Genomic DNA, 10,835 nt, shown 5'->3' on the forward strand with positions numbered 1-10,835 from the left:
GGCACTCGCCCATAATGGACCGACTACCGGCGATCCATTACGAAATGAAAAACACAGAAATTCTTTGTGCGTTCTTGCCCAAACAGCCTATTTTTTTTGGTTATTCTAACCTATCAGTTTTTACATTGTGAGAAAAAATATTTATGAATGCGAACAAAATGCGTTTTGCACTGAAGATTTGAAACTTGCACATCGTTAAGAAAAATCGTGTAAATAATTTTCTTCTACTGATATACTATATAACCTTACACGCATGTGTACAAAAACATATATACTCATGTCTCAGAACGGCCTTTATAGCTGTTTGAGTTTTATGAATTGTCAAGAGATTTCAAAGTACTTTCCGAAAAGGAAATTTGAACTTAAAGTGGAAGCAATGTCATTCTGTCTGAAAATGACTTTGAAATAAAGTCGAAAATTTACAGGTCCTTAACCTGTGTATTGTTCTCAAATGTGGTATAACAACGCCAAAGCAACAATACCTAACACTTCTCGACGTTTCGGCAACCTGAGGGCATTCGTCAGGTGAGTTAGTATTATTCTTGTTTGATTCATATTTTGACTCTCAAAAAGAGTCGTTCCTTGTATTTAATAGACATTTCACAACTCGCACTTCGAGAAATATCAATGATAACATATATTTGCATCAATATGTATAGATGTATTTTGGTAATCTCCGCTAGTCGGCATTGACAATTCACCCGCAAGCCACTATATCACCCGACTTCTGCTTGGTAATTGAACTTCCTGTCCCCTTGTAAAGTTCATTCGTTACGCCTACCTATAAGTTGGTGATCATTTGCACTGGACAGACAGTCTCACGCCAACATCGTGCATTTGCAAAGATGGCCGGACTGGTGTAGAACGATCAACTATAGCTATCACAAGTTTGAGGAAGAAATTTGAAGAAGCAACGGTCTGCAGTTGAAGCCCAAAATCAAAACGAACAGGTAAGATTTAAAAGAACTGTAAGCTGTGCGAGAAAACATGGTAAAATTTTTCTAATCGTACCGATTTTATTATCTGACTGCATGGTCAAATCAGTGAAAATCTGTTTTTGCATGGCGGATTTTAAGATCACAAGTTAACAAGGCGCTTATATAATTATATATAATGTGTGTGTCTGGTAATGCGCTCTATATACCTAATCTAATATACCAATCTAATTTAGCGCAGATATGTTTTGGAATTTTTTTAAACTGCATGCCGAAAATGATAGGACCTTTATTAACTAGCTAGCTATATAATGGTTCCTTATTCCAAATTTTGCTCACGTTGAATACCGTTCAAAACGTTTCTATAGTTGATATAGATTAACCTACAGGAGCAAAAGTGATCACCTCAGAAACTCCGATATGCCTTGATTTACAAGAAAAAACTAAGGCAAATTGTAAATACCCAATGATGTTCTCAAACTTTGCTGAATTCATAGTGCAGCAATTGTAATGAAAGATATTTTGACAAATATGCAAATTATGGTTTAGTTTAAAGACCTGTTAAAATATCAGTATATATCTAAGGTTACTTCACCTGTGTTTTGGTCAGTTTATTCAAAATCGAACATATGCATGGGGTTGGCTCAAATTGCCTACAGCGATTGGTAGCAATTTTAACGCATTAGTAGCATTTTGAGTGTAATTAAACACCTAGCAGCGTTTGTCAAATACCCATGTATAGTCCCAAACGCTTCTCCTACACGAGTACCAAACTCCTAAGTTCAATCATGAACACCAAAAGCCAATTATAGTACTTGGTCTCCTGTATATACCTGATGATATCATACAAGATTTCACACATCTCGAATCTTAGACCATGATGACCATTTGGTGTTAATGGATTTTTTCAGCTGCCACACTGATTCACAATGCGATACAAAATGTATTTGATATATAGTAAGCAACTCGATATTAAGCCATGCATGGGGCCGCGGAAGTGGGGGTAGGCTCATATTCATGTACTCGTGAAAAGAAAACAATTCTGAAAAGAAACTAATAATGCTAAAGGTGAATATATGGATATTAGCCCGCCTCCACATAAAGATCTTCCGCGACCCCTGCCTAGTTACTTGTTACAGAAGAAATCAATGGTGTTAATAAATCCTCCCAATATCACCTAACATTGCAGGTGAACTTCCTGCGTTTGTCGCGATTTAATTTCATGCTCCGTGCACATACAAGCCGCTGATATCTTGCGCGCTAGCCACTAGTTAAACATTTGCAACATACAAAGACAGAGCAACTTTAAAAACGAAGAACTAAGACAAAGTCCTGCAGAAGTTCCTCATCGAACTCAGGTAGGATTTTAGAAAAACTATAATCGTCCCGAAAGTGAACTAAATCTTTTGGTCCAAATTCATTTTATGTTTTGATTCAAATATCCAAGAGAGGTTTTGACAGAAAGGTTTCGTAAATAAACTGGTCTGCTTTTGCATGGCCAAACTTTTTTAGTTATACTTACCCGGCGTCGCTTTAACTTCCCGTGGTGTTGTTTCGTCCTATGCCCGACCAATTTCTTTTGAAAAGGATTGTTTTAACGGTTCTTTGAACATGAAATATGAATACACCGTCTCCCAATGACCCAATTAAACCGTCAAGCGACGGTCTTGGCCTAAATTGGTACCGCTAAGGAAGATCTTTACTTGTACCAGTCCTGTTAGACTGAGAGCAGCATGGCAGCTCACTCCAATAATATTTTTTCATCAAATGTGTTCCATACAGCTGTTTAAAATAAACAGATACTGAAAATTTTAATTCATTTGCATCAGGTTTGGGCATGAAAAGAGCGACGTTTGATTTAGGCCTAAAGACTAAACACATGCAAACCATTGTGCTTCACATGTGATATATAATATATATATATTATATATATATATATATATATATATATTATATATAATATATAATATATTATATTAATAATAAATAATATTAAATACACAAGGATTTTCTCAAATTTTGCGAAATTCATAGTTGCTGCATGCATGCAATTGAAACGGATATTTGAACAAATATGCAAATTATACTCGATCCATATTCCATATCCGCAACTTCCGAAACTTAATTTTTTGTCCCTCTTGGACAAAAAATATGAAATATTTTTGGTGTTCTAAATCTCCATGAATTTGACTGGTTGTGTTTTTTAGTTGTTTTTTAATCAGAAATTCGCTTTGTTTGCCAAGATTCGTAGCCAAACTTTGAGCATTGCATGATCATCACAATCAATCACACATTGTCTCTTCACTCTTTTGATTTTTATTAATTTTCATTCGTATCCGCGCAAATCGATATTTCGAATCCACAATACGCGAAAAACCTAGATGGTCGCAGGCGCTCGGCAGCACCAAACTTCATGCATGTTCTCTTATATTGTCAATAAACTGTATATAGATTTAAAATACTCATTAATATTCAATAGACGTTTCGACCAATCCAATGAATCTTTTTAAACACGTGAGTAGGCTTTTATACTCGACAAAGCACTATCAGGACTATCAGGACACTGTTTTATATAAAGACACATGTGGCTTTATATAAAGTTCATGTTCAATCCGATTGGTCGCAACGTCTATTGAATATTAATGTCGTATTTTAAGCTATTCAAAACACTCGTAGCTCGTGTTTTATGCGCTATAAACCGCTCGACTGCGCCTCGCGTTTTATACCGCATAAAACACTCCTACTCGTGTTTTAAATACTACATATAAAATTAGTTGAATGAAAAGTCCATAACCAGAAATTCAGGACATTAATTATCATAAAAATTCATAATGGCAGGATTTCTTAATCAAAGATTGCTGCCTTGTTATGATTGAATTATATTAGGCAAGAGAAAAAATTTGAAATTAAAGCAACTTCTATCTTACATATTGCATTTGCGGACTTCGATTTAAGACGGGCAGAAATAACAAGGAAGCCATCTTTGATTGTGAAATCCTGGCATTATGATAATTAATGTCCTGAATTTCTCCATGGTAATGCTTATCATGCAACCATTCATTTACTGCAATTTAAGATTTTTTGCAGCCTACGAATTTAATTTGCTGAAGGACTGTCGCAGCATTTGAACTGACAATGCTTTTAAAAGTTCTTGTGGTTTTGTGGACAATCATTCACGCTTATCAAGGTAACAGACAAGTTCAGTAAATTGCAAAATCAGCAAAACATCAAAAATATTGCCTAGTATCTGGGGGGGTTGAGAAAACACTCGATCACTAAAGTGTTTGTTTTTTAAATTTGGAGAAACCGCGTTTTTTTATTCAAGGGTTTTTCATCCAAGGTTTTTTTATCATGTCACATCATTATCTAGCATGCACTTATATTAGATCCTAATCATGACGAGTCTAATTTTTTGTGCATGTTGAGCGCATTATTCTTCGCGACTTAGTTTATTTTATCACATGCCAAGTTCATTACTTCATTTAACTATAGGTTTGGATTTTCTGTTTCCAAGAAACTGCATGTAGCTATCGTTGCTTTTGCCGGTTTCGAGAGCTACTATTTAAACCGGAGATTCCTAAAATTAATGGAAATATTGCAATCGGTTTATGTTAAACGTCAAATGTCGCCAGAATTTGTAATGATTAACTTACACATTTAAACAAATTGACACATTTATTTTTGTTCTATCTCACAGCCTTCGAAGTTGGCAAGTCTTTCAGCGTTCTAGACGGGCTAAAACCAGTGTTCCCGAATGCTAACAGCTTAAACCAAATATTTTACCCAGTACAAAGGTCTAACCTGTTTCAAAATGTCCAAACGAAGACAGTCCAGAACTCATATTCCCAATTTGGTCCGTTCATCCAGTTAACCTACCACGCAGACGAAAATGACTAAAGGGTTTCTTCTCCATGTGGGAATTTTCAGAAGAAAAGCGTTATGCGGGACCCTTCCTTCATCGACAAAATGTCAACGGAGAAACCAACAGTAGCGAATATTCCAGTCTTCTAGGAATATCTCCCGAAAACCTCGTGGGAAAAGTGTACGTGCTGGCTCGATACTGGAAGAAACTTAACACAACCATGGCTGTTGACGTCACAACATCCCCACTAGCAAATGTCTTCCTGAATTCTGGCAGCAATAAGATACTTGAGAAATTTTCGGAGTACGGCACCCATTACGTATCCGGTTACCAGATGGGAGACCTCATCTATCAAGTATTTGTTTACGATAAAAACGACGCGGAAAAAGTCTTGAAATTTTCCTTTGATAATCCCACTTATGGTTTTGGATATTGGGGATATTACTATCGCATGTACACTGAACTAAAAACAGAAAGTGGTGTAGGATTTTGTCTTGAAGCAGGTAAAGTTCTAACAGCTAGCAATGACCCTGCTTGGCTAAATATCGCATCACAGCTCCGAGATAATGTCTTCAGAGTTCCCGAAAGTATCTTTATGTTTGTGGCTCAATATGGAGGGTACTTGCTACCGAGAAAATTAACAACTATTATCCCGATAAAACTCTATCTCAAACCCTTGGTCACTAAACTATTGCCAGGTGACTCGCGATCACAGAAAGTATGGAACGACGTATTATCGGCGGCAGTTTTCCAAAAATTTGGCCCAGAAAGTCAACCTAACTTTCCCACCATTACTGATTCTGGAATTGAAGACTTTTACGACAGTTTTAATCCCAGTCTCGTCACCTCAACGGCAACTAACTATGTCACAATAACGCGAATGTCATTTGTATTGAACGACTTTTTCATTTTCAATCCTACCTTTGTAACACACGTTTTCATCTTCGCCGATGTTCTAAAACTTCGCGCCTCAAAGATAAAGCTACCAGGATCTCAGAAAATTTACCTTATCTGTCGAGAGATGGTTGCACTATCATCGAACAACAGTGTCCCGGAAATAATCGTCGGTGCTTATGAAAATTCTGTACCCACGGTGAAGATTGTTGCGGAAACCATGCGCGGAGTTTTCAAAGTCACCCAAGCTAAAACAAATGAACACTTCACATATGCAAACGATGAGGTTTATAAAACTTCACAACACCCATTTCATTCCGGACAATATAGCGTCAGCACAGATAAAAGCAAGAGGCTTTACAAACCTGATCGGATTAGTCTGCCAGAGTTATATTCTTCCGAAAACATGTTAAATAAAATGAAGTGGTTACAAGACGGTCTGGTTAGCAGTGTTCAGCTATCAGTCACGACGATTGAAAGCATCCTCGCTATTCGTGCAAGTACCGACTCTGTGAACACGGCTAGAGAATGCTTAAAGTGGATGACCGATTTTCTCACAACGAAAAAACCGAACGGAACTATTCAGTTACCCACTGATTTGGAGATGGCATTGGGGAGGGCTCTATTGATAAGCAAGACACAATTAAACGAATATGCTCAGTCTAAACAGCTTGTACCTAAACTAACTTTTTCAGTGTATAAGCCACTTTACGATAAACTGCTAGCGGAAGTTTCCGCGTACGAGAATACCTTTCAAACTATATCGACCGAAATATTTTATCACAAGTCCCGCGAAACAACTACAAAGACAATGAAAGAACTGAACGACAACGTCAAAAGAATTGGCTCATTCCTTGTGCAAAAAACCGAAGTAGGCGCCCAATATCAAGACGACATTGCTGGCACCAATCAACAACTGCATGATCTAGAAAGTGATAGAATAAGTCGTGAGCAAGAACAGGCATCGATTCTGTGGACGGAAATTACTAACACACAAAAGGAAGTAACAGACGCCGGTATTGCCTTAAAAGATGCAATAGAAAAATACAAAACAGAGCAAATCTTTTCGGCCGTGTTTGGTGTTATTAACGTAGTCGGATCTCTATTCACCGGGGGAGTTTGCGCTCAGAACATCGCCAAGGACATTGAAGGAATTGTTCGAGTGGCAAAGAAAGTAGAAATTTCTATAGGCATTATAGAACAAGTGAATAAAATGTACAGTCTCGGAAGGGAGTTGAGGAATGATATTGGGAAAGTAAACAGGGCGATGGAAAATATACCGAGTTTTGCAGTCGATGCAGACAGTTTTCCAACCGATCTGGAGTGGGAAGATTTTAATGTAGATGTAATGTCATATACGTCTTATCTCCCTGATCAGGTTCACAGAGAAGCACTAGACTTCCAACGTGTTGCGAAACGTTTATCAGCGCGAGGCAGAAAATACTTGAGCATTGCAGCAAATATTGCTGCCATGAAATACAAACAAATAAACCTTGAAATGCAAAGAGATCTTGCCAAACGACAAAGCGATCGTCTAAGAGCCCTCAAAACAACAGTGATCCAGAAGGATATCACAGACAATACAGCAAATATAACAGACCTCTTTGAAATTGGAACTATCATTAAAATGAGAGAGAACCAAGTTCGAACATATCTCGTTCAATCGTTTGGCTTCATGGACGCTGCCTTACAATACTACTACTTCCAGAAACCAACCGTGATCAAACGCTACGATACCTTCTCTATCCAAAGAGCCGCTGCAAAACAAGTCCAATCAAGCATTACGATTTTAGAGAGGTTTCCTTCTGCACCCGAAGATCTTAAACGACCTATCGAGTACAATATCCCAGGGGTTCGCGTACAAGAACTTTTATCCTCTGATGGCTGCGAGAAAGAAATTAAATTGAGTTCAGTGGAGTTTCAGAATTATATTCGTGTGCGAATTCTGAGAGTTGAAGTGCGCGCTGACAACATCGCGAATGTTTCAAACAACGAAGCCTACATAAAAGCCATAGCTTCTGGCGAGTCCTTCCAAGACAGAGACTTAGACCGTAATCCTATATCATTTACTACCGCGCCGAAAAGTTACCGTTTTACCTACAATATAGTTACTAAAGAGGCAATTATCACTTCGCAACCATCATCTGACTTCGAATCAAAATTCATTAAAATGACACCATTTGACAAGTGGGTCTTTCGGCTTCCAAACGTCACTACAAATAAAGATCTTCGCTTCTCGTCTGAACTGACAACGCTAAGAATTAGGTTTTACATCAACGCAATCTTTGACCCTCCTCGATTATCCAGTCGACGAAGAAGAATCCGCAGAAGTGATGTTTCTGGTAGCAAGCATGATCTTCTCCAAAGAATTAATGGTCGCTCTTTAGTTCGAAATTGGGACGCAATAATGGCAGTTAGCGCTAAACGCGTGAACGAAATTTGGAAACAACAATACGACAGTCAAACTAAAGCTGGGTTTGTGAAGAGCATAGTAACAGAGAGGACACTGGCTTCCGATTATGGTTTTATGATAACGTATGCAAGATGCTTTCTTGAGGTACGTATACAAAGACTAAATTTCTCAGCATCACCAAATATTCGTTATGATAAGTGTGCTAAGATTGCTCAACGAGATTAAGAAAATTATACAGAACAGAGAACAATGAAACCTGTCAGCCGAATCCGATAGCTATCAGTGAGGAGTTGAAAATTCTAGATATATCCTGCAAAAAATAATATATTTTACATATTATTCTTGATTCCAAGTATTTTTTTTCTGTTCTTGTTTTCACTACTGTAGGTTGGCCCGCCAAAAATTCAATTTATCCAACATAATCATGACGAGGTTACGCTGACGTTCAAGATAAAGAGTGGGAAAGTTGAACTCACTTTCTTCAAAAAAATACTGGGACGAATTCAAAAAAAAGCTTTTAATGCCGTCAATCAGACAGTAAATAGAAATACTGCAGTAAGAGCTATTGTTAGGCTAACTCAAATAAAAGGGAGATTGACTAAGGAGTCATTAGTGGTCCTGGATTTGTCCACCGCAATTGTTAACGTTCCTTATTTAGTAAATGGTGATCTCACTGAATCAAAAATCGAAACCGAAATTAGAGCCTTCTTCGCCAAACGTTTAAATTCCAGCGATTTCGAAGTTGCTCGAATCACGTACGAAGACACTCTCACGCCTCGTTCCCTTGTACCTGATCGTTTCTACCTAGCTACAGGTGATGTGATAGTTAAATAGGATGTTTTTACAATCAAAATGGAGAGATTAAGATCTATACGAAGCGATAGATCGGGCGACGAGGTTTCATTTTCGACACGAAAGTTTCAGTTTCGGCTCAGAGTTTTGGCCTCACGTTAATAGTTACTTTGCTTGTGTGTCGTAGGTCTTAAACTCTCCGCTAATATCGGTTTCCGCTCATTCTTTTCCCGCCATTTGTGCGTTAAGAGAAAAAGTTAGTTCGAGATGCAGTTATGTTAATGACTGTGGAATCTCGAAATATGTGTATCGTTGCCAGTGTAATTCAATACCATCAGATCATAGGCAGCCTGGTCAATGCGGGTACCACATACATATCTTATGTATATAATTATCCTAAGGCTGGCAACTTTCTGACAAGAATTATAATGCATACATTAATACCATCGCTTGAAACACAAAAATTACCCTAGTTTCATGAAAGAAAAATCTAGATACAAAATACCTTGGATATATTTACTAAATTTATCAGTCATTTTTAGACGTGAAAACAACTTAAAAATACTTCCATTTTGGAAATTATAAAAAGTGTATTTTTATCGAAATTTTGTTAAACAGAGGCGGGATGCAATTTACTCGACATGCAAACGTCATGATCGGAAAAATCGTAGGCAAATTTCTGATTGTTTTTGAAAGTTCTAAAAATCACGAAGACATTTTTTCTTCATTGGTTTGGCCTTCGTGATTTTCCGGACTTTCAACAGCCAATCAGGGCGCTTATATATATAAGCGCCCTGCTTTTGCCCCTTCACCATACTGATTCTGAGCGTGAGACGCCAGAAGACGAGACACTAACATTTCGATAATTTTTTAGGCGGCTTTAAACCAGACGGCTCAGGTGACGGGAGTCTCTATATTTTCTTCCGCACACATTTCACCAGCTCCTCGGCGACAGGGGCGACACCGAGGGATTTTAACGATCCCATTACGATCGACCGACAAGTCATTCCGAATGGTTACGAAGTAGTTTTATTTATAAACAACAAAATCATCTTCGGTGACATCATGGTGAAAGACATCAGGAAAAAGTTATCATTTGATGTGCAGACGAAAAATTTCCCAGGTATGACCGAGAGCCAGCAATCCCAGTATGTCGTCGGAGTTCAGGACGCGAAGTACCATTTTAGATTGTTCGCAAAAGCAGGAAAAGTTGACGTGTCGATTAGTGCAAGAAAATTCAAAGTTCGATCAAGTAATAGAGGAAAGAAGATTAAAGTGACTTGGGAAGTAGAAAACCAGCCAATAAGGATACCATATTATGTACAAAAATGCGCCGGACGTGTTGCGTATCATTGCTGGAACGAAGAAAGAAAAAAGACAAAAAACTTTGATGTGAACTTCGTCAAGTACTACAAGCCAAATATCGATCAGGCCCAGACCATTACGTATACAGGCGAGTCAGCGACGGTGAATGTTCACTCGGATTCCGTGTCAGGATGGGATATATTTTGGAACAGTGGTACCTCATTACGACGAGCCAAAAGAAAAATCGAGGCGCAACTTCGAAGTTACCTTAAAAAATTATATTTCAATTTCAGAGATATTTCAACATTCGCTATTACGCAAGTTCTTTTTCCGAACCAGGATGTTTTTCAACTGGAAGAGGTGTACATTCCTGGTGATATGGTTATCTTCGGACGTGTCAAGACGAACAAGACAAAGTAATCGAAACCGAAACATGTTGCAAAAGATTAGAAGAAGTTTAATTTTTGTCTGAGCTATCAGGGGTTTAGATTTTTTATTTTAGGGATTTCATTTTATAGGTTGATTACCTTAACAATTAATGTGTTGATCAAGTCCGTATGTAAACAAACGGGTTTTTTTAATTTTGAACTTTTACACTTTTTGAAATACGTTATGTTGTCTGAATATCTAACAA

At 37.8% G+C, this 10,835-nt stretch overlaps 1 protein-coding gene across 1 annotated transcript; it reads left to right on the forward strand.

The window, feature by feature from the left end:
- Window positions 1-745: 745 nt before the first annotated feature.
- On the forward strand, window positions 746-10,835 carry LOC114523216. The gene is given in 6 exon segments (XM_028544079.1): window positions 746-950; window positions 4,023-4,122; window positions 4,633-4,827; window positions 4,830-8,248; window positions 8,492-8,918; window positions 9,771-10,835. Coding segments are annotated over 5 exon segments (4,944 nt in total). The 5' UTR covers window positions 746-950; window positions 4,023-4,070; the 3' UTR covers window positions 10,622-10,835.

Source organism: Dendronephthya gigantea, unplaced genomic scaffold (assembly GCF_004324835.1).
Source record: "Dendronephthya gigantea isolate DGI-Jeju-01 unplaced genomic scaffold, DenGig_1.0 000026F, whole genome shotgun sequence".
NCBI classification, from domain to species: domain Eukaryota; kingdom Metazoa; phylum Cnidaria; class Anthozoa; order Malacalcyonacea; family Nephtheidae; genus Dendronephthya; species Dendronephthya gigantea.